The sequence below is a fragment of the Ahaetulla prasina genome, chromosome 3 (genome assembly GCF_028640845.1).
Source record: "Ahaetulla prasina isolate Xishuangbanna chromosome 3, ASM2864084v1, whole genome shotgun sequence".
In the NCBI taxonomy this organism is placed as follows: Eukaryota; Metazoa; Chordata; class Lepidosauria; order Squamata; family Colubridae; genus Ahaetulla; species Ahaetulla prasina.
The window spans coordinates 184,752,329-184,777,210 of NC_080541.1; the positions used below are offsets into that span (position 1 = coordinate 184,752,329).

The window sequence follows — 24,882 nt, forward strand, 5'->3', positions numbered from 1 at the left end:
AGGAAGGAGATGCTCGGAAGTTTTTGAAGTGGTGGTTAACTGCAAAATATTTGGCGATATCAACTTTCAGAGAGGTTCACAGTTCTATTTTGTTTCCATTCTCTTCTGTCTCCTTGATGAGACTGGTCAAGCAGCTTAATCAACAATTCTTTGGAAAACAACTATGTCTTGATTTTCTTGCTTGGCCAGAGACTGTTTTATCTATCTATCTATATATTTTATTTTATTTATTTGTCACAACAGTATATATAAGTATAAGCATGAAATATCTATACTATATAAAGCATATATATAATCATAAGTATGTAATAAGTATATGAAATTGGATACTATCAAAGGGAACATTATATGCTCTAATTCCACTCACTAATCCCTGCTATAATCTTGTATTGCCTTAAAAGTAACTATTTTTTTTAAAGAAATCCATTACTACTGTATTTTGTTTTGCCTAACCTGTACATAAAATTGTGACACAATATTTTTGTTTGAAAACAAACCTGTTTGTGTCCTGTTTTATTGTAATTTAGACTCCATTTGGGAGAAGTCTACTAGAGGCTAAAAAACTACTACTCTAGGAAACTTTGTCAGTAAGTAGGACTTGAGAACAACAGAAGTTCAGGATGGAGGAGACCCATTCGTAAACACAATCAACCCCTCCCTGCACATGCTTCCTATGCAAAAACACGTCTGGAGTACCTGCTGAACAATTTATCTCCCCTACTTGAGTATCTCTTGCTAGCTGAGATGCTTTGAAAGTAACCTTTTCAAAAAAAAGAGACGAACCACTCCATTCGACAGTTTAAAAAAAAGTGGGGTGTGTCCATCTTCCCTTCTCCAATGGGCTCTTCTTGCTAAACCCCTCCTCTGTCATAAAATGCCTCTGGGAAGGGGGAAAGGCCGAGTAGATTTGGGAGTTTCTGAGTGTGGCTGGAAACGCGATGGACTCTTGGACGGCCCTAGGAGGAGGCGCTCGCCAGGCCAGCAAGAGGCCTGGATCCAGTAGGATCCCATGCAGGTAAGGCGTTTTTGGAGAGCGATCTCGAATACCATCTTTCCTTCTCGGCTAGATCGCTTGCAAAGCGGGGGGGGGGAGGGAGGGTTCGTGCAATGCGCGCTGTAGCAAAGTAGCGCTTTGCACTTTCCTACTTGATGTAGTCCGGCTTAGCAGGCAACCTTTGCGGACGCCAGAGAGGTTGAGGCTTAGGCGCTATACAGTAACTGGCTGGAGCGTATTGAAAATGACTCCGTAACACTCTTGCAGTATTGTATCGGGCCCAGCCGCCGAACGATTCCTTCGCCAGCTGTAAGCAAACTTTCTTGCTTTTGTTTCTGCTTGCATCATTTCCCGCCGAGCGTAGCGCTCGGGGTGGCGCGCGCGCGCCCGCGCGCGCAGCCTGCCGTTCAACCGGGTTGCTTCTAGGGCCTCGCCGATTCTGCTCGTAGAGGCGGGCGTGAGCAAGTAGGGGGGGGGGGACGTCTTGCTGCTTTTCTTGCGATCTCTGACATGAAGTTATTTTTCAAAGGCGCGGCCTTATTTTTAAAAGCAAGGCCCCGAAGAGTCAGGGCACGCCTTTTTGATTCTAGGAAGCACCCACACGAAAATGGAGGGCCTCTTCCTGTATTTCTTGCACTTGCAATGGAAAGCGTATATGGTGGCTACACTTGGGTTTGGCTAAACTTACAACCCTACACTTAAACCCTACACTTGGGTTAGGCGGGAATCCTCCATTTTTATGGGTGCATATGTAGGTGGCGGGGGACGCGGTGGCTCAGGGGCTAGGATGTTGAGCTTGTCGATCGAAAGGTCGGCAGCTCGGCGGTTCGAATCCCTAGTGCTGCCGTGTAACGGGGTGAGCTCCCATTACTTGTCCCAGCTTCTGCCAACCTAGCAGTCTCGAAAACACGTAAAAATGCAAGTAGAAAAAATAGGGACCACCTTTGGTGGGAAGGTAACAGCGTTCCGTGCGCCTTTGGCGTTGAGTCATACCGGCCACATGACCACGAAGATGTCTTCTGGCTCTTCGGCTTTGAAACGGAGATGAGCACCGCCCCCTAGAGTCGGCAACGACTAGCACGTATGTGCGAGGGGAATCTTTACCTTTATGTAGTTAGTAACTTGTTAGTGATAAGTGACCTCTTAGCCTTGAGAGTTTGAGAAATACCAGCAAGGCTTGCAGTGTCGGATTAAGGCTCACTGGTGCCCTAAGCACAAGATTTTTTAGTTTAGTTTTATCATATTTTTTTTTACAAATCTTCATTGGGGTTTTTTTCTTTCTCAACTTTGTGGCGCCCCCACTTTGGGCCTTGTGCCCTAAACACGTGCTTAGTCTGCTTACCCCACTGTAGGCTTGCCAGTATTTACTCACCCTACCCCCAGGGAACAGCAGGAACAAAGAGTTGGAATTGCACTCAACTGCCAAACAACGCCCACTGCTCCTCCTTACATTACATTCCTGCCGATTGGTAAATTTAGTTTCTAGGGATGATAAGCAAGTTCTTAAAAGTTCCTAGCTCTTTGCTAGAGTATGAGAATTCTTGCAAACCCACCACATGCAGTTTAACTTTTAGTTAAAGCCACCTATTTTCAATACATATTAGCATTAACTAGGAACAAAAAAGTGTCTATTTAAAGGATAACTTTCCCCAATGTGGGCTTCTTTTAAATGAGCTGAACTTCAGCTCTCATAATTCTTAGCCTAGAGCAGGAGTCTCCAACCTTGGGAACTTTAAGACTTGTGGACTTCCAACACCCAGAATTCCTCAGCCAGCAATGCTCGACAAGTTTTAAAAGTTCCCAAGGTTGGAGAGCCCTGGCCTAGAGGAAGTTGAGGTGGGGGGAAGCCACTACTGTTATTCATGTTGGGCATTGTTAATAACACAATTGATTAATTTACAAATGTAAGGCCTGCAATGATATGTTGGTATCTTTGTGTAAAGTTCACTGTGCCCATCATGATTGTGTAAGGAGCATCATCATCATGGTGTTTTTGATATTTGATTTTGTCTCCCTCCAAGGGTTGTTTTTTAAAAATTCTTGCTGTCTCACTGTCTTTCATTGCTACACACACACACACTTTTTTTTCCCTAGGGCAATACAGCAGCCAAGTTTGGGAAAGCCTTTTCAGCCTTACAGATCAAGTGGGAAGAGTTTCTCCTTTGCTTTTGCTAATTTCATTAGAACACAAGGGAAGCAATGAGAGTAATTAAGATGGTCGTGTAATATATTAAAAAGCAAGAATCGTTTGGTCCAGGTGTTGCAAGCCTTTCTTGGGGCTTCCCAAATCTGTACCCTGAACCCTAAAGGACTCTGTTGTCATAATTCAGCCAATAAAAAGGCATGGGGGGAAAATTTGTAAACCATTTTGAATGCTATATAAACATGTGGAATATAAAGTTAATAGCTAAATAGTGTTCAACAAAAGCAATTAGGAAGATTTTTGTCTGCAAAGATACACATTTCAGAGATAACCAAATAACTGGTGGAACAAGAATTTGAAATTAAGTTATATATTTGCTTAACTGCATGGCCGCCATCTCTAGATTAAAACAATACTGACAATGGGATTAGGGCCCCAAACTCTGCAGATGGAGGTTTCTGCTTCCTAGACCTCTCCTAAACCCTTTCCATGCCTTTTCCTCATTCAAATAATGATAAGTGGTACATTTTCTTCCTATCTTTGATCCTCTACCAGAATGTCAGTGCTTGGAATTATAGAAATGGAAGAAACCTGTCATTTGGTTTATGTGCAGAAGAATTCTATCATTTGGTTTATGTGCAGGAAACAAAAACATCTCTGGCAAATATATGCCCACACTTGGAAGAAATGTCAGCCAGGCGAATGCCACATCTTATTGTAATTATTGCCATTAACTATTCCTTCTATTAGGAAGCTTGTCAAAGCATTCTGCCAGCCCCTCCAGATAAAAACACAACCATATGAGCTAATTCTACTTCACTGTAAAGCTAAATTAACAGAATCTTGCAAGTTTGAAAGTATAAATCTCCCACCATTTTTTTTAGCCTGATTAATTTAGACAGTTATTTTCTAAATTCTTTTTGGGACTGATAAGCAGCTGTAGGCATTTCCACCCTTTTTATTGTTTCCTAAGGAGTATATCTTCCCCTTTCAAGGTCATTCCACGTAGCAGTAAATGTTCAAACAGAATCTAGCTTCCTGTAATTGAATACTTTTCAGATGACATAAAATAATTAGGGATTTTGTTGTGTGAGACTCTTTAGGTACTTAAAAGTGTGTGTTGCTCTTTATAATGAGGCTTCTGGATTGGATATCAAAAACCAACAAATGCTTTCAAACACATATACATAATTAAAAATAAAAATTTAGATTATGCAGTTGGCGTTTTTGTTATACTAAGGCCAGATACTTATTGGAACATTGTTGCTTTAGCCTGCCATTTCCTTGTTTGTGATAAGCTTTTAGTTTACTTAACAATTGAGTATTCAAATATATTTTTGGTGCAGTAATTTTGGTTCTGAACCAGCAAATCCATATATGTTAAAATATTACCTCTTTCATCTCAGATACTAATTTTCTTCCAACACACTCTTAAGAATTAGAGTGAGTGGCTTTGCTGTGTTTATCAAGTCTATTAAATATAAATAGAGCAGTATCCTTCGAATGAATGCTTTTGTGAAATCATCTCTTGGCAGTCAAAAGATGGAAACAGGTCTTCCTGCAAAAGTTTGACCTTGTTGGCTTTGTTGGAACATGAGCTTCAAAACGGCAAGTTCCCATATCCTTTTTAAAATTCCAAGTGTAACATTGAAAGATGCTTCATAGGCCTATATTTGGGTAATGGAATCTAGTTTAATTAGGAATTTTATTTATTCTCCACTTAACGGATAATATTCTCCTTGTATTGTCTATCACTTCATATATTTTTTTCTGTTTTCTTTTTACAAACTATTAGAGATGGTGTTTGTGGTAAGAATTACAGAGAATCCGAAATGGAGTAAAGAGTTTCTCTCCTCCCTCTGTCCTTCCTAGACTTCTAGTTAATGGAAAGTAGAGGGGAAACAGGACTAAGGTGTGATCTGTAGCAAATTGGAAACTTTTTGTCTTCTCCACTTCTTACTGAATGAACTGGTGGTGGGATTCAAAAAATTCTAATACCAATTCTGCGGGCATGGTTTGGTGGATGTGGCAGGGGAAAGATACTGTAAAGTCTCCATTCCCACCCCACTCCAGTGGAAGATTATTGCAAAATCCCCATTTCCTCCTGATCAGCTGGGAGGCAGAGAATACATGGGGGCGGGGCCAGTTAGGTGGTATTTTCCGGTTCGCCAAACTATTCAAAATTTCCGTTACCGGTTCTCCAGAACTGGTCATAACCTGCTGAATACCACCTCTAGAATGAATCATATTTGAATGATGCACATTCATGCCTGACAATGCAAGTTGATTACACTGGTTGAAATAGTTTTATTAAGATACTGGCATCCAGATGGCCCTCTTAAGAATTGAATTCTGATTCCTACTGCACATTTTCTTTTTATTCTGCTTCTAGGAACTTCGCACGTGGAGCATGTAGATGGGGTCAGAACTGTCGATTTTCCCATGATAGGAAATCTGCCCCGATCTGCAGGTATTTCCAGAATGGATTCTGTTGCTATGGAGACTGTTGCAGGTAAATATTCTTAATATATAAATAATTCCTATTGATTCATATCAGCTAGATAAGAAATATTAGTGGTGCGGAGGATGAAAAAAGAAATTTGTTTTAAACTTAGAACAAACCACCAGGTTCTGGAAATTCTGCCAAATCCTCCTGGGGCATCCCTAGTTCACCAGGACTGAAATCAAAAGAAAATCCAGGGAGAACATGTAGAGCAAGTCTGATACATGTTACTGTCTTCTCTTTTCCTCATAGTAGCTCCCTGCATTCATATCCTTAGCTTTCCGCCACCAATCTTCACAGTATCTTCCTTCTCCTCAGCAACTGCAGGTACTCTACCTTTCCACCCCTTGCTTTTTCTCCTTGTATTTCTCTGCATCTTACTTTCATCCATGTTTCAGAATACTTTCTCAATTTCTTTTAATTAACAAAACTCAAAAAGGCTTGGCCTATGTTCCACATCAGCCACCAACTTCTAAAATAGTCTTCTAACACCTGGTGTCTTCTAGATGCTTAGATTACTGCTCCCAGCTGACAATGAAACATTCTATAGAAATATCCTCCAATTTAGCCCTCAGTAAATCTCCAGGTATGTCAAGTCTAGGTAGGAAATAAAAGATTTGCAAAGCACTAGTACGATTTGCTTAATGCCTTACACGTGAAGGACAGAAGAACAAGTCTCCATGAAGATGTTGGAAAGTGGACTTCGTATTGAATATCTGTTAGATCTGTAATGCAAGTTCTGATGTAGCATCCAGTGTTTGGTTTTGCTTTTAGTGAACTATTTCAGTTTAGGTTAAATTTCCAGGATTTTACAATATGTTACTGGTTTGAATTTTTCTATTTGCTAATGCTTGACATACTGAGCATTTTTAGATGTTGCATAGCAGCAGGAAATTGATTTTAAATACTTTACTTTAGAAAATCTGAAGATGGGGATGGGGTAGAGGAAGGTTTCAATATTACTCCATATTGCAGATAGTGGGTTAAGATTATAATGGCTTGAAAGTCAAAATAGAAACTTCAGACTTTCCAGTCAACATATTATGGGTTAGCAATCAGATTTTCTTCTGGCTACTTATATTCGGAGTTACAGGGCCTGATTCACATATCATGCTAAGGCTTGGTTTATTGAGCAAGCTAGAATGACCTACTTTGCAGATACTACTAACCCATTGCTTGCTGACACATCTTGTTAAGCGCAAATCGTACCTAGCTTATTTTAAAGTATGAATGTGACTTTTGTAGTCCTTTTTCAAAATGCATGTTAAAGATATATGCTAAAGTATTAAAATGAAATGATACTCGGAATTCCTATTCTGATTACCTTGTGAATTAGGCAAACGAACAGTCTCTTTAAAGGGAGTTGTTGTCTTACACATAGGGTTAGCATATCATTTATCCCTTTTGCTGAATATTTTGATTTTCAGAGGGCGCAGGGTTTTAGATCCCAGTTGTCCAATCCATGCATGGAAACAGTATGAATTCACAGAAGGCATGAGGATGCAATAGGGGTAAAAAGAGAAAGGAGAAAAGCCCCTTTCAAATTTGTGTTTCTTCCCCTTCTGTCATCTTTCTTGCTGCTTTAGCTTTCCTATTACTCTGAGCAACTTTGAGAAAGCACTGACCCTTTCTCTAGCAGGAGTATTTCTAAGTGCCATTTGACAATCATTTTGTAGAGCTATAATGATTCCTGTCTGGTTGGTTATGAGAATGCAGTTTCATTTCCCTGAGAATTTGACAATTTGGAAACTATTTAGCATATGATGATAACATGGCAGAGGAGAAGTAAACATATACACACAATTCACATAATTATATACAAAATGTATATGAGGCATAACAATGACCTCATAATTGGATGTCCAATTCAGCTGTACAGGCGATTGCCTCTGGCATCACTTTGTGCCAATCTTCTAGGGAACCAGAGAATGCACATCATGGGCAATCATTCTATTCTATTCTATTCTAATAGTCTGCATATTAGCACCATAATGGCAGCAAGGAGAATTTGGAAACTATAGTGCAAGAAGAGAAATGTTTGATATTCTCTCAGTGAAATACTACTATCACTCCACCTCACTTGCTATTCAATATTTCATTAGCTACCAGCATATCCCAGAAGCTCCAGCCTTCAGCATGTGTGGTACAGAGTCTTCCTACCACGGACTGGAAGAAACTGGATTGTCGGGAAACTACCAAGGGTCAGAGTCATCCATCTTGCCAGAGGCTTCAGTCAGGAGCCAGAGGGGGTCTTTGCGTGAGACTGAGCCAGCAGTCTTGGGCATGGGGCAGCTGCAAAGAAACTTTGAAAGCATGAGCATGGCATTTGATGAGGAAGATGAAGACAAGGAAAAAGCCTTTATCCCTAAGCGACCACCAAACTGGGCTCTCAGCAAAGAATTTGTCCCTAGGGAAACCAATGCAGGTAGGCTTCCAGCAGAACTATTATGTATTTTATTGGTGTGAACAGAACAGAACACATTGAATTCCAGTATGAATTTACAGCTTATCATATGTTAAAGCATAGTCCTCACCAGATGTTGCATATCTTGGGCTCATCATTTCAGATCTCTGCATTTTCCAGCTCTTTATTATTTGACTGCTAATATACACTTTCACTGTCCAAATATGTTCTCAATACCATTATCTCTAACTTAGAGATTCCATTGTTTATGCCATGAAAACACTTCATAGCTATCTTTTGTTTGAAGATCTTCAAACAACCAAAGTTATATGGAAACTACTTTTCTGAGTGATTCTTGTGCTGCAAGATTCCATTTAAGTGACCACATAATTGGGTAACTTTAACAAAGACTTAATATGCATATCTTGCTTAAGTGGAAAGCTCTATATTTTGCATTAAAATAAAAGAGGTAGAGGCCAAGAACTTATATAAACCACCCATCTGAATGGCCATTTAGTCTTTCCACCACCAGCATTGTGCAAACTCTTGCTCTTCCTGCTACTTCTTGAAGTCGGTAAGACTTGGGGATGTGATTTTTGTGATTTAGACTCATTTGTAATATTACGTAGAATGAGTTAATGGGAAGAAGTTTTCCTGACTCGCTATATTCCTTCTGCTTAGTTTCTAGCTCCCAGGAACTGAAAATTGGTACCACATCCCTGAAGTCAGAAAGTGAATCCACCAAGGAGACTGCTTCTGCTTCTCTCCCCTCAGAAGAGTCAAAGGTAGGTGGGAGAGCTGAAGATCAGAGAGAATATATACTATCTTCTAAAAGCATGCTGTTTTCTTTGAGTATCCTAGGACAACAATTTTGTTATATATCAGTTGCATATGGAATATACAAACTATTATATTGAGGGGACTAAATGAAGAGCTATTGGTCCCATGTATTGAGATCTTAAAACAGTACTTTGACAATTCATTCTAGAGTGCACTCTGTTGATGGGAACAATGTCTCTAGAAATCACTGAACTGAACTTCTTAGCCAGCACGACGGGTAGCTGGAATTACTAGGAGTTGTAGAACATCTGCAGTAACCAGTATTGTCTCACACACACATCCTGTTTCTCTCCTTCCGTCTGCATTTGCCTAAAAGCAGGTTCTACAGGCTGTGAACAACTTGCATTAGGCAATCTTAAGAAAGGGAGAAAAATGAAATGGGTAAAGAATAGATCAAAGTGAGGGAAAGAGAAAGGAGAAAGAGTAATGAAATAGGAAACAAAGGAAATAGGTGAATGAAAAACGATGGTGATATAAAGGAAAACAAATAATCCAGTACAAAATATCTTGGTTTTGGTTTTTTAAAAATTATTCCACATTTCTTTGTGTTAAAGTACATTTATTAAAACAAAGCCTAATTATTGTGGACTTTCCTTTTAACTTTTGGTTGGAATTTATTGAAAATTGCAACAATACAACGAGGGGCAACCGTTTGCAGAAATAAATTCATCCTATAAGGCTACTGTTCTCTTGTGGTTGCTACTAAATCCCTGGGCATTTAAATATTAACATCTAACTATTTATATAAACTTTGCCTAATCTTGTCCTAAAGGTGGTTTTTCAAGAGGCAACTGGAGTTTCTGGTTTTTCTTTGAAGACATTTTGCTTCTCTCCCAAGAAGCTTCTTCAGCTCTGACTGGATGGTGGGGAATGAACTGTTGGAAGGACTGTGTGGTAGACTGGAGATATATGTTGTATCCCCCCCCCTCTGTGTTGAGAGAGGGCTGTTCAATTTTGACATAGATGGCCTCAACACAGGGGGAGGGATACAACATCTAGTCTACCACACAGTCCTTTCAACAGTTCCAAGAAGGCTCCACACCCATTTGTGCTACTCAGGTGACACTGACCACACAGATAAACCTCCAGGTGGCCTCAACTATTCTCTAAAGCAGGGGTGTCCAAACTTGGTCCCTTTAAGACTTGTGGACTTCAACTCCCAGAGTTCCTCAGCCAGCTTTGCTGGCTGAGGGACTGTGGGAGTTGAAGTCCACAAGTCTTAAAGGGACCAAGTTTGGACACCCCTGCTCTAAAGGAATGCAAATGACCATCTGTCTGGATGAGAAGTGAAATGTCTTCAAAGAAAAACCAGAAAGTCCAGTTGCCTGTTGAAAAAAGCACCTTTGGGACTTAATGACCTGGATGACTGAGAATCTCTGCAGATATTCTGCCTAATCTGTTTGAAGTAGCAAGCTTTCTTTCTGTGGGCCAGAAAGAACTGCCAGTTAAGACAAGGTAGGACTGCATGAGTTTTGCCCCAATCATTCTGCTATGACTCATAATTTTCCTTTTATCTAAAACTCCAATAAGAAAAAAATGTTCTAAATTTAAGCTTGTGAAAAAGCAATAAAAAAAAAAAGGATCGACCGAGTGAACAGCCAAGATCTGTTTTTTGTCTTATTTTGTTCTTAAATGTCCTGATGATCTTTTTTAGGCAGCTGGTAGTTCAGAAGCAGCAACAGAAGCTGCAGTGGAACAGAGCAAAGATGTGGTATGTGGTATCTGCATGGACAAAATCTCTCAGAAAATCTTACCCGAGGAACGTCTGTTTGGCATTCTTCCCAACTGTACCCATGCTTATTGTGTGGGCTGCATCAGGAAGTGGCGGAAAAGCCGAGACTTTCACAGTACAGTGATAAAGTAAGCTTTGCATAGTAATTTTAGTCTTACATAAATGGAATTTATGTGCAGGTTATTATCTATTCTGTTGCCTGGCCAGTACTGTGTACTGTCTAAGTTTGCATTTTCATTGTCTATTGTGCTTGGATGACAAGCTTTTTAATCACCATATGGGGCATTCCTTTTCCTACTGCACTGAGTGACTTGGACGAAAAGAGGGATGCACAGGAATTTTGAAATGCCATCATCCTGTACACTGGCAAAATAAAACCACAACAGCCCAGAAACAAGTGCTAAAAAGAAAAGGAGAAGCTTGACTCTGCAGTGCTTTCCTTAAGTTTTATGGGATGCAGTATCCCATATTCAGGAAGAAAAGCAAGCCCTCCATAAGAACGATGATGTTAGATGTAGGCCTTATAATGGCCATGATATGCATTTTCAGGTCAGAAGGAAGGAATGGGGGGAAAGTCACTCTGTTGGGGAAAACAATGGGGGCATACACCACCCTGCCTGGATGCTTTCAGTTTCATTGAGGGTCTTATGGCCAGAGAGGCATAATACAAATCATAACTGTTCTAGGTCATAAAGAATTACGTATATAATGTTGGTTCCACAAATTATGTTTTGAAAGTTTGGAAATAACGTATAACATATGCCAGGAAGTCTGAAATCTAATGACATGACGAAAAATCGTCAAACATGAGGAAAATACCTAAAAATAATTCAATTCATTGTACCCTCAACAGCAAGTATAATTGCAGTAGTTAGGGCAAACACTACAGAACCATCTTTGCCCAATCACATTAGCCCATCCACCCAGTCAGGTAGGGAAGGTATGTTGTGTATCCTGTCAGTTAAAGAATTCCAGCTGAAAGAGCCTGAGAAGAGAATCTTCTCTGCAATTTCTCCTGCCTTTTTAAACACTCTTCCAACCACCCCAGGGGTGAAACAGGCCCCATTCTACCTGGTTCTGTCATCTCGCTTGGGGCTCACAGAGGAGCATGCAGCTATGGGGCTGGTTAGCGCCCTGAAAGCCTCTCCCTGCCTTTTAAATAACTTTTAATGTAAATAATAATTACCATTGCCTCTTATTTTAAATTTTTGTATTCAATTTTTATGTTTTTAACATTTTGCTTGTATGTCGCCTAGAATCTCCCTTGAGAGAGAGTTGGGGTTTTCCTAAATATTTTTATTTTTCATATTTCTGAATCACTCATCTCAAAGATGGGCAGTGTACAATAAGATGTTAAAATATAAAACGGCATATATTAAAGTTAAAAAATTAGGATGCACCAGTGATTAACTACTATTAAAATTAGTTAAAAGGCAAAGGGAGGTCTACCAGGGATCCATGGCTACGTGTTCCTCTGGGCTCCTCATGCGAGGCTGCAGAGCCATCTTTTAACTCCTTTTCGGAAGGCCAGAAGAATGGGTGCCTGTTTCACCTCCAGAGGAAGAATATTCCACAGGGTGAGGGCAACGGTAGAGAAAGTTCTCTTCCTAGAGCCCACCAATTGGAATTCTTTAACTGAGAGGTGAGATGGGCTGATGTAATAGATGAAGACAGTTCTATAGATAAGGGGGCCTCATGCCATGTAGGACTTTTATATAGATCACAATCAACACCTTGAATTGGGCCTGGAAGCAAACTGGTGTTAAGTGTAGTTTGCAGAGTAGAGGTGTTGCATGCCCTTCTTTGGGGGCCTAAAATTGTCTGTATGGCTGTGTTTTGTACCAGCTGAAGCTTCTGGATACTTTTAAGGGCAGCCCCATGTAGACTGTGTTGCAATAGTCCAAATGAGATTACCAGGGTACTAATGATTGAGCAGACAGCACGCACCCCCCCACCCCCGGTCCAGGAAAGGGCATAACTAGTGCACAACATGAAACTGAGCAAAGGCCCTCCTAGCCACCACTGAACCTGCTCTTCAGGAGCCATGAGTCCAGGAGGAGCCCCGGGTTATGCATTGTACAGGCTCGTCCAAAATCAAAGATGATGAACTCCTTGATAGAGAGGGCCCACCCATAGGGATCATATCCGCTTTGCCCAAGTCGGTTGTTCTTCCAGGCTCCCACAGTTACCTGGCATCGCAAAAGAACAACCATTGCATCTCTCGCTTTACCAGGGACCAATATATATAGCATAACTGGGTAACATCAGTGCACTGGTGATGCCTCATCCCAGGATAAATAAATTTGCTGCTGCTTCACTGTTAATGATAGCAATGCAAACTGAAGTTCTGAAGATGCCTGCTCTTGTTTAAATTTCCATGGTTTTTAATACATAAGGTTGGATTACAGTGACAGATGAATTGTCTACTGCATCTTTATCATTGTATTCAATTTCTAGAGGTTGCCCAGAGTGCAGAGTCACGTCAACTTACTTTATTCCCAATAAATACTGGGTTTCTGATACAGAAGAGAAGGAAAAACTGATTGAGAGGTTCAAGGCACGGACTAGGTAAGTAGTTACCTGTCTGATGAGTTATGTATTGTTGATGCTTGAGGTTCAGATAGTTGGAGGCCTTGTGATTTTGTGTTATTGTTTATCTTTCTATTTCAGCTGTCCTTACAATCTTTTATGGTGCTTTTGATATCACATTAATTTTGTTATTGTTAGCTGTCTAGAGCAGTGATGGAGCACCTATGACTGACTGATCATTGAAAAGCTCAAGAAATTGTGGCTTACCTTCGATAAATGAATTGGGATGGAGTTCCTCCTGAATTTCCCTATATATACGTACATGTAATGTTCCTGTCACTGTTAAAATGTTGCCTTATGGCAGTGACCCCAATCCTGCCTGTTGTCTTTCCTGAGAAGTGCAGTGATCTATTGCAGTGGTTAAGATGCTGGATTAGGTAGGAGCAGGGAAACCTGAGTTTTATTCTTGCCATAGGCACAAAAGCCAGTTGCATAACCTTGAGCCAATCACTCCCGCTCAGCCTTGGGAAGAAAACAATGGCTATATGCTTCCAAAAATGCTCGGTGAAAAAACAACAACCTTTTCTTATACAAAAATTATTTAATTTGTTTAAAACCTTAGGACAAAGGTCAGCTTCAAAAATCTGTGATTCAATTGTTAAGTTACTGGACTGTTAAGTTACTGGTCAAATTCAGCTCAGCTCTGGAATCTTGTTAGATAATTTTGGGTCAATAACTATGATTTAAGTCATCCCTACCACACAAGATTGGTATTTGTATAAAATTGTGGGAGGAAGTGCTATGTAGAGAATCCTAAGCTTCTGAAAGAGAAGCAAGATATGAATAGTTGTATCATGCCTACATTTTCAGTGCAGGTAGCCCTTGACTTAAAACCACAATTGAGCCCAGAATTTATGTTGCTGAGTGAGAAATTTATAAAGTGAGTTTTTGCCTCATTTTACAACTTTTTTGCCACATTTGTTAAGTGAATCATTACGGTTGCTAAATTAGTAACATGGTTGTGAATCTGGCTTCCCCATAGACTTTTGCTGGTCAGAAGGTCTCAAAAGGGGATCACATGACACTGCATACTGTAATAAATATGAACCAGTTGCCAAACAATTGAACCTTGATCATATGATCGTTGCAGCATCCCCATGATCACAAGTGTGAAAAATGGTCATAGCACTTTTTTCAGCACTGTTGTAAACTTCGAACAGTCACTAAAAGAAAGGTTGTAAGTTGATGACTACCTGTATTCCCAGCTATCACATATTTGTAGGGTATAGCTTGAGGGAAGTCCAATTACAAATTAAATTCAATTCCTGAACTCTTTGGCTTTCGACCTCTTGTTTTAATAATTGGGAAGAAATTGTTGATAGGATTATTTTGTAATTAAGAGTGTAACTCGGTGGTTTAGCTGATAATGAGTTGCAGTGTATTGCTTTTGTACCTTGCTTTTTTAAATTTTGTCTACAAATTTTTAAAAAACATTAATGAAGAGAGACAACTGTTGCTTATTGATCTAATAATTACTTTGTTTCTCTTAGCAAAATACGATGCAAATTCTTTGTCCGAAGCAATGGTCACTGTCCCTTTAAATCAGAATGCATCTACCTGCATGAACTTCCTGGTGGCCAGCTTCCTACTGCAAGGCTGCGACAGAGGCCTAACAGGCGGAATCGGTCACACTTTGTAAGTGAAATTACTTTCATATGGTTGAGATAAAGTGAAACATTTCAGCTATTTGCTGAGCAACAACATACCCATTTCAGAGCTGATTCCAGGCAGTTCTGCTACACAGCTAGCTCAGTGTGGTACTCTCATAATTCTCAATCTCATTCCAGGCTGGGAATTCTGGAAATTTCAAAGACAGCAAGTTGGGCAAGGATGCATCATGGAAATACCTTATTTTGACTTCCATAATGTTGCATTGTGCCTCCACAACACATTTTGTTTTCCTAAAAGTTGCAGATGAAGTTGGTGCTACTTGAAAAACATCATTGCCTTAATTTGTCTTTTAGAATTCTGCCACTATTTTCAATCCTAAACCTTTTTTTTGGCAAACTGGCAGAGAGATTTTTTGTCAGCATGCTAATTTTTTTTCTTCTGTCATTTGTCTTCTGTATTGCAGGTCTACAATCCATCTCCATCTGAGAGCTCTGATGAGGATGAGGATGTGGATTTGTGCCTTATTCAGTGGGCTCTTACCTTTGCGCTGTTGCACAAAGATTCAGACTTTGACTTTTCAGACTTTCTCTCAAGTGATTCAAGTGATTCTTCTGATTAGATGATGATGTCCTCTTCAGAGGCCATGTGTATTTGGCTCCAGGAGCAGTGTTGATGAAATGTAAAATGGTGCCTTGGAGGATGGGTGCGGGATGAAAGATGTCTTTAGTATAATAAGTATAATGGCTTTTAGTTTTCTGTTGGATGTATTATAATATTTTTACTGTAACCCATAAGCTGGGAGAACACAATGCAAGGATTCGTTCTATATTGGGAAAGGCCTTCTAATCCACCAGGCAAGATATTGCTATCATCACTGTCGGCACATGATGTACATCGCACCAATTGCACTGCTGTTGCCCTAACCTAGCCTTGCCTTAATTGTTGCATTTTCTGCATTCCCTCCCACCCTTATAGCTGATCACATATTGGATTCCCCAATGTGTCATATTACAACCTTACAAGTGTCTTATGGAAGGATGCTGGGATCTTCTGGTTTTGTGTGTATTCTGAAGACGTCATCTGTGGTCATGCTGCTGCTTATTTGTTTCCTCAGGAAAACTGGTTTGCTGAGCAATGCTATTTACAGTAGGCAGTATCTGCAACTCACTATTGTATAGCAGTGCTGCTGGATGTCTATATAGTAGGCCTAATTTTGGGGGGGAGGGGCATGGGAGGAAGTATAAATCTTGGAAATTTTAGTATTGGTGCAGTGATCAATTAGCAGTGGAGGCTTATAATTGTAGCTTAAACCCTTATAAAAGGGATTAGTAAGCCCCTACATATTTTTTAATTCCAGAAATATCAAGATCATGAAATAAAAAAATAAATATGCAAACATTTGTTCTAGTGATTTTTTATATCGCATCAAATGTAGTCTACATTAAACAACTGTTTTCAATAAATACAAGACATTCTGTCCTTTAATGTCTGTTTCCCCCTACTCCCCACCCCTTTGCTGTCCTGTCTTTTTTCTCAATACTAAAATACGCTGTGTTGGTGGTGACACAAAGTAACATTTCATAGTTCTAAAGAGCACTGAAAATGATTTGGAGGAAATGTATCACTCTTCATTAAAGTAGCCTGATTTTTGGTCTGGCTTCCATCAAAACATGAAAAAGGTAGTTGCTTTAAGGAGATGATTTATTAAAGGATAAGTAAAATGACTAAAAGCAACAGCAGCAGTTTTTTCAGATTTGTAATGTAAAGCAGAAAGATTCTTGTGCTTGCTTTAGGTCTGAAACAATTCTTCCAAATCATTTTTGAAGCAAAGAAAGCTAGCACAAATGGATATGCGTGCAAAAAAACCCACCATTGAGTATAAAGATGCATTACTTAAATAATCCTAAATATGAAGTCTTCTGATTAAGGAGAATCTTGGGGTCATTCTTACAAGCTATATAGCAATATGTTCACTAATGAAATTTCTCCCATAGATGGGACAGCTTCAAAGAATGTTCTGTAATTTAATTTATTAAATTGGGGGTTTAGTTTCTTCCATTTGATAGAGATAGTGCTGCTCATTATCCTTGAAAGATAATGGCTTTAAATTATATTCTTCTAAAATCGAATTTCCACTTCTCATTCTAGATTTTCAATATCCACAATTCCCAGAAGTGTTTAAATTTGCTCACTACAGGCCTAGAATGCTTGATAGATTGCCATCAAGTAACGTTTTTAACTAGAGGTTTTCAAATGTGGCAGTTTTAAGATGTGTTGTGCTCCCAGAATTCCCTAGTCAGATCTACATTACAGATCCATGGCTTAGGGCCCGGGTACTTACGGGACCGCCTGCTGTTACCTTATGCCTCCCATCGACCCATACGCTCCCACAGAGAGGGTCTTCTCAGGGTGCCGTCCGCCAAGCAATGCAGCTGGCGGCCCCCAGGGGAAGGGCCTTCTCTGTTGGAGCACCTACCCTCTGGAACGAACTTCCCCCCCCCCCGGTTTGCGCCAAATATCTGACCTTCGGACCTTTCGCCGGGAATTAAAAACTTACTTATTTATCCAAGCGGGACTGGCCTGATTTTTAAATTTTAACTTTTTGTAATTTTATATGGGTTATTTTAGGTTGGGTTAATTGGCGGTTTTAATTCGGCCATTATTGAATATGTTTTTTAAATTGATATTTTAACTTTGTATATTTTATTGTTTTTATCTTTGGCTGTACACCGCCCTGAGTCCTTCGGGAGAAGGGCGGTATAAAAATGTAAATAAATAAATAAAATACACATGTTAAAGTTGCCATGTTTGAAAAATGCTTTTATAAGAAGAAATTTGGTGGGATTGGTGTGTGTGTGTGTGTAGATACTTGTCATGATTGCTTTTCCACTTGAATATGAAGAATTTTATGCCACATTATTTTGAAGATATTTAAAAGTTCCTTCTCAATGTTCAAAAGTGCCTTTTCATTTACTTCAAAGCAGCCTTGTAACTTGAAGTATGGACTTTAACTCCCAGAATTTCCTGTCCAGGAATTCCTTTTTAAAAAATGTGGCTTTCCAATTTCCAATGATTTTCATTTTACATTTTACATTTAAATTTAAAAAACATTTAAGAGAGTGCATTCCTACAGTGGGACCTGGAAGTTGCTTGTCCCTAAAGCAGATGTGGGGAACCATACCCATGTTATGACTTGTGGACTTCAACTCCCAGAATTCTGGGAGTTGAAGTCCACAAGTAAAAGCCATAGTTCCCCATCGTAAAAGAAGACATCCACCCATGTCAAAACTTGGTGCGTCCCTGATTCTGCCTCTTAAGATACCTATTAAAGAGGAAGCTTGGATGTCCTTCCTGGTTGATAGATGCCACACTTTTAAATGTAAATAGAATAGAATTTTATTGGCAAGTGCAATTGGACACAGGGAATTTGTCTTGGTGCATATACTGTCTACATAAAAGGAAAGATACGTTCGTCAAGGATCATAAGGTACAATACTTAATGATAAGAGTACAAATAAGCAATCGGGAAACTCAATATAAATCGTACGGATACAAATTACAGTCATAAGTGGAAGGAGATGGGTGATGGGAACCATGAGACGTTAATAGTGCAGATTTAGTAAATTGTTTGATAGTGTTGAGGGAATTGTTTAGCAGAGTGATGGCGTTCGGGGAAAAAACTTTTTGTGCTAGTTGTTCTGATGTACAGTGCTCTATAGCTGTTGTTTTTGAGGGTAGGAGTTGAAACAATTTATGCCCAGGATGCAAGGGGTCTGTAAACATTTTCACAGCCCTCTTTTTGATTTGTGCAGTATATAGGTCCTCAATGAAAGGCAGGTTGGTAGTAATTGAACTCCGTTAATTAATTAATTAATTAATTAGTAATTGAACTCTGTGTCTGTCTTGTTGGGTTGCAAAACCAAGCCAGACAATTATAGAGGTGCAGATGACAGACTCAGTAATTCCTCTGTAGAACTGGATCAGCAGCTCCTTGGGCAGTTTGAGCTTCCTGAGTTGGTGCAGAAAGAACATTCTTTGTTGTGTTTTTTTGATGACTTTTTTTTTATGTTAGGTGTCCATTTTTTTTGTTTGTTTACATTTATACCCCGCCCTTCTCCGAAGACTCAGGGCGGCTTACAATGTATAAGGCAATAGTCTCATTCTATTTGTATATTTTTTACAAAGTCAACTTATTGCCCCCCCCCCAACAATCTGGGTCCTCATTTTACCTACCTTATAAAGGGTGGAAGGCTGAGTCAACCTTGGGCCGGGCTCGAACCTGCAGTAATTGCAGGCTTTGTGTTCTAATAACAGGCTTCTCTATTGCCTGAGCTATCCCGGCCCCTATTTGAGATCTAGATAGATTTAGATAAAAACTTCCCAGGTAATATTCAAATATGAGTTCCAAAAAGTAAGAGCGACCGTTTTTGTATTTCTGAAAGTCGATTTCTGTCACTGAATCATATCAGCAACTTTTCATTTCCATGTCCTGCAAAACAGTGTTGGAAGCCCTAGCACATCTAGGGTTAAAAGCAATAGTGCCACGGAACCCCTAACTACGTAGCCCAGAGCAGAGCATAATATATAGCTTGTTAGCATATAAGCATATAACATATAGTATAAATTTAGCAAATTATGAACATAAAAACTACACGCCTACACTACGTGCCTTCGGAACAGTTCCCTTCCTTACATATTGACTAATCTGATGTATACGCTAGGCAGGGATCTGAAAACTTGGCTCTTTTAAGACTTGTGGACTTCAACTCCCAGCGTTCCTCAGCCAGCAAAGCTGCCTGAGGAACGCTGGGAGTTGAAGTCCACAAGTCTTAAAAGAGCCAGGTTTGCAGACCCCTGCGCTAGGGGAAACTGAGTTTCACTCTTCAAAAAATAAATAAACTATGTTAACGAAATATAATTCAATGGAAGGAAGCGTCCCTTTCTGCAACGGTAATAAAATCAGGAGTGGATCCGCTTTTATTCGGTTTTCTCTTCGAGAAGCAATAAATGTGGATCTCGGAAGTCAAATCTCTGTTTGGGTGGGGAGAGGTGTACTCTGCACTTTTTATATCTCTGGGGTCCTCGCTGCCCCGCATCCCGCCAATCGCATTGGAGAGTCTCCCTTGCGGAACTGGAGCGCGGGAAGGAAGAAGAACAGGACCGAAGAGGCTTGAGGGGCTGGGTGGAAGGTGACGGTGTGGCGGGAGGGGGATCGCTCAATAAAGGCTGCTGCTGCTGCTAATTATTATTATAGATCGTCGCACAGTCGGCCAGATGTTTAGGCTGGATTTGGCATATTTATTCACCTATTGAAAGTCCTTCCCAAAGACCTGGGTTAGGGTCTAAACCAGTGGTAGTCAGCCTGGTCCCTACCGCCCACTAGTGGGCATTCCAGCTTTCATGGTGGGCGGTAGGGGTTTTGTCCAATACTGAAGCACTTTCCTTTTTTAAATTTAATTGACTTTTTTTTTAAAAAATCATTGCATTATTTAAAAACATTTTCATTCGGTTTTCATAAAATTCCCAGTGACAATTTAAATTTCTGAAAATATACTATTTGTATCGCCTGCGCATAAGTTTAGTTCACGCAGTTGGTATAAAAAGGTTGACTACCCTTGGTCTAAACCAGGGGTGTCCAAACTACGGCCCGCGGGCCAACTGCGGCCCGCGGGTCAGTTTTTTTTGGCCCGCAGCAAATTCTGGAACTATAATTTAAAATGGCCCTTTTAAGGCCAGCAGGCTCCTCCCCATGGGCGGGGAATAATGAAGGGAGGGGGCAGAGGAGGCGGCGAGCGGGAAAGAGGCTGCTGGCTGTGCCTGCCCCCAGCAGTTCTACCTCGGGCCGCCATCGAGAAACAGGTGAGGAGGGGTTCTGTCCTCGCCTTCCTCGGGTGGGAATAACGAAGGGAGGGGGGGGGAGGCGGCAGCAAGCGCGAAAGAGGCTGCTGGCCGTGCCCGGCCCAGCAGCTCTGTCCTCGCCTTCCTCGGGTGGGAATAACGAAGGGAGGGGGGGGGAGGCGGCAGCAAGCGCGAAAGAGGCAGCAAGCGCGAAAGCAGCGCGTCACCAAAAGGAGAGACCCGACAGTCTTTTAATCCGGTGTAAAATTGGAGGCTTGGGTGGAATTTTAAATCAAAGGAATGCATTGATCAAACCAATATGCAATTCGGGGGGAAAAATCCTGCTGGGCGTGTTGCACGAACTGGACACATCAATCCACGCGCCTTGGTTGCACTGAAGTAAATTCCGCGCAAATCCCGAGTTAAAAGCTCGGAGGGTTAACAGCGCCTGCCGTCTAGACAGGGGAAAAAGGGAGCGCGCTCCATTTCTAAGGGTGGGTGGAAATGAGCGGACTGCTAGGCGGCGCAAGAAGAAATCTCAGGAATAAGAAATGCAAAACCCAAATCCGAGCCAAAGTCTTTCCAGGGTTTGAAAACCTGGGCAAGGCGGATTTTCTGGCTTCTGCAGAAGCGGGAACCAGGAGTCTGCCGGGGAAGGATCCGCCGAGTATCTTCCGGGTTTTCTCCAGTTTCAAAGAAACCCTCTTTTCCCCCTGGCGCGCTTCTTCCAATCTGCAGGGCTCGAATCGCCAGCCTGGGGCTGATCGCCGCCTTGCTGCTCTCTTCCGCTGCCCCACCTGCTCTCCTCTGGCAGCAACCAAGGCCCGACTCCTCCGGCCCGGAGACTGCGGGCTCTGCCTCCCTTCCCGGCGCTTCCTCTTCTTCCTCCTCCTCTTGCTTTTACCGCACCATGCTACCGCTGCAGCCCTTGACGCAGCTTGACCGACGGGCGGAGCGGATCCGCCAGTCTTGCCTCCTCCCTCCTTGTGTCCCGGGGAAGGAAGGATCCAGTTGCTATGGTGCTGTGCGGTTTCTATGGCTACCCTCCGATACTGGAGCCGCCGCCGCCGCCGCCTCTTGCCAAGACAAACCACTCGGCGGCGCCTGCAGCCACCACTTTTCACCCTAAATCCCTCCATGGGCTGATCCTGCAGGAGCCATAAGCATCCCTCTCCTGTACCTCTTCCTTCTCCCGGTCTGGAGAGAAAACAAAAGTATCCAGGTGGGCCTCGATGGGAGAATTGCAATTATCTTGAAAAGGAATAGCGGACTAGGGACACCCCGAGGGGTATCTTAATTTTGGATAAACTTCTTTCTTTTGGATGCTTCTGGGTGGAAATTCCTGGGAGAACACCAGACCCCAAGAGTGAAGCTCATACCCTGGGAGTCCATGAGGTTACTCGACAGATGCTCAGAGGTATTGGGTTTTTCCCCTTTATACAGATTCTGTATAAAGTCAGCACCCACCACCCACCCTCCTACAGAATGAAGTATTTTGGGGGATATTAAAAACAAATAGAATTAGAATAGAATAGAATTGAATTGAATTGAATTGAATTGAATTCTTTATTGGCCAGGTGTGATTGGACACACAAACTCGGTAACTTTAAAGTAGGTGGACTTCAGCTCCCAGAATTCCCCAGCTATCAATGGTACTCATCAAGAAAATTGAATTGCATGTTGTTATGTTACTACAAACTGAATGTGACTCAGCCATATAACATGATGCCCAGAGTTGCATTATCACAGAGATGGAAGGCATATAAATTCAATAAATAATGGCTGCGATATAAATAATGCAAATGTATTTTATCTTGCATTATCAGAAATAGGTCTTTTTTCTGCATTAATCATTCTTTACTTTCAGTACAGGGTCCAATTTTGAGTACCACAAATATGGATTGAGACCAATTTAGATACATTTGGAGAGAAGCAACAGGGATGATCGAGAGTCTAGAACAGGGGTGTCCAAACTTGGTCTCTTTGAGACTTGTGGACTTCAGTTCCCAGAGTTCCTCAGCCAGCTTTGCTGGCTGAGGACTCTGGGAGTTGAAGTCCACAAGTCTTAAGGACAAGTTTGGACACCCCTGGCCAAGATGAATGAATATGAAACATTTTCCCCCCTTAATTGAAGATGATATCCACATATTGTTGCTTTTTAGTAGACTGACTGTATCCATCTGTATTGTAATGTCCCAGGTTTTCAGGCCTCTGATATAGTCTATTTACCACGAGTCACCAGAAATGGCAGCACCGAAGAAACGCAAGATAGCAAGTGAGTGTAGAAGATTTCAAACACGGTGGGAAAATGAATATTTCTTTAAAGAAATCAACGGAAAGTGTGTCTGTTTGATTTGCAATGAAGATGTTGCCGTGATGAAAGAGTATAATGTCCATCGGCACTATGAGACCAAGCATCAGAGCTACGCATCGTACACAGGTGCCAAACGAGCACAGAAATTCAAGCAAATGGCAGCTAGCCTGCAAGCTCAACAACAGTTTTTATTTCGTGCTAACAAAATACAGGAAAACGCCACAGCAGCAAGCTATGAAGTCGCAAAACTTATTGCCCAGCATGGCAAACCGTTCTCAGACGGTGATTTCATAAAGCAGTGCCTCATCAAAGTCACAGAAGTAATGTGCCCGGAAAAAGTGCAGGATTTCAACAACGTGACCTTATCCAGAAATACAGTGGTGCGGAGAATCGAGGACTTGTCAGCTAACCTGAAACTTCAGCTGAGAGAGAAAGCTTGTGCTTTTGATTTTTACTCGATAGCATGCGATGAGAGCACAGACGCCACAGACACCGCACAGCTTTTAATTTTTTTGCGGGGAGGCGATGATAATTTTGCTGTACGGAGGAGCTGCTTGATATGATGAGCCTAAAAGGCACAACGACAGGTGGAAATATTTTTGACGCTGTGTCAGAGGCAATTGAAAAGATGGGGCTTAAATGGGACAAGCTCTGTGGAGTAACAACGGATGGAGCTCCGGCCATGACGGGTGAGCGCAAAGGAATGGCATCCATGGTGTGCGTCAAGGTAAAGAGAGCGGAGGTGAGGCTGTTAGGATGCACTGTATAATCCACCAAGAAGCACTGTGTGCCAAGACTGTGCAGCTGGGCGATGTGATGAACACTGTTGTAAAACTGTCAACATAATTCGAGCTAGAGGACTGTACCACAGGAATTTCAAGCTTTCTTATCTGACATGGATGCTGAATACGGGGATGTACTCTACCACTCTGATGTGCGCTGGCTCAGCCGTGGCTCTGTTCTGCAGCGGTTTTATTCGCTGAGATCAGAAATCGACAATTTTTTGAAAGAGAAGGACCGACCTCTTCATGAACTGAGTGTCCCTCTGTGGCTGGCAGACCTGGCATTTTAGTTGATCTTACTCATCATCTGAATACACTGAACAAGAACCTACAAGGCAAAGAACAGCTGGTATCACACCTGTATGCGCACATGAAAGCCTTCTGTGTAAAGCTCCGCCTGTTTGAGACACAACTACGAAGCTTTAATGCTGTACACTTCCCTCGCTGTCTGAAATCAAGTCTGCTTTTCCAAAGGCAGACCTTTCTGCTAAAAAGGAGAAATATGTTTCTATAATTACATCTCTCGTGACAGAATTCAACCAGCGTTTTCAAGATTTTTCTGTCATTGAAAAACAAATCAAGCTGTTCTCGACCCCCTTCCTGGTGGATGCAGAAGAAGTGGAGGAGAGTCTGCAGTTAGAACTGATTGAAATGCAATGTGATGATTCTCTGAAGAGTCAACATCAGCTTCTCTCCTCCTGACTTCTATCAGAATTTGGATCATGCCAAGTTTCCTCTGATGAGACGCCATGCAAAGAATGATGAGCCTGTTCGCTCAACATACATATGTGAACAAACATTTTCTCTGTTAAATCAGAACAAAAGCAGACTGAGATCCAGAATGACTGATAGCCATCTCTGTGAAGTCCTTCGTGTCTCAACCACCAAACTTTCTCCTGACATCCCAGCCATCCTTCAATCCAAAGGACAGCATCACTGCTCCCACTGAGAGCAATGTTCTTCACATTATAGGCGAGTTAGAAATACACACAGTAATCATGTGTCAATATGTTACCTCTTGTGTGTGGCCCGGGCCACACATGAATTTACTAGGCTTATATACTGTTTGTTGTCCAGTTGTGAAGCAGTTGTGAAATGAGTGATATGGTTGTTAAAAATGCCTACAATCGAA

The 24,882-nt window shown here is 41.4% G+C and overlaps 2 protein-coding genes across 4 annotated transcripts in view; both read left to right on the top strand.

Annotated features, from left to right (window-relative positions):
• The first annotated feature begins 857 nt into the window (after positions 1 to 857).
• On the top strand, positions 858 to 17,617 carry LOC131195617 (E3 ubiquitin-protein ligase makorin-1-like). The gene is made up of 8 exons (XM_058177681.1): positions 858 to 1,015; positions 5,530 to 5,649; positions 7,743 to 8,065; positions 8,726 to 8,829; positions 10,539 to 10,744; positions 13,074 to 13,184; positions 14,696 to 14,840; positions 15,280 to 17,617. The coding sequence occupies exons 1-8, from the start codon at positions 939 to 941 to the stop codon at positions 15,433 to 15,435; spliced, it is 1,242 nt and encodes a 413-aa protein (XP_058033664.1). The 5' UTR covers positions 858 to 938; the 3' UTR covers positions 15,436 to 17,617.
• Positions 17,618 to 19,948: 2,331 nt separating this feature from the next.
• Positions 19,949 to 24,882, top strand: part of FANCE (FA complementation group E) — a 65,835-nt gene continuing 60,901 nt past the window's right edge. Inside the window, exon 1 of one of the 3 annotated variants that reach the window (XM_058178669.1) lies at positions 19,949 to 20,005. The gene's annotated coding sequence lies outside the window, so the exon portion shown is untranslated. The remainder of the gene's footprint in view (positions 20,006 to 24,882) is intronic. The other 2 variants (XM_058178666.1, XM_058178658.1) reach the window with 2 other exon arrangements.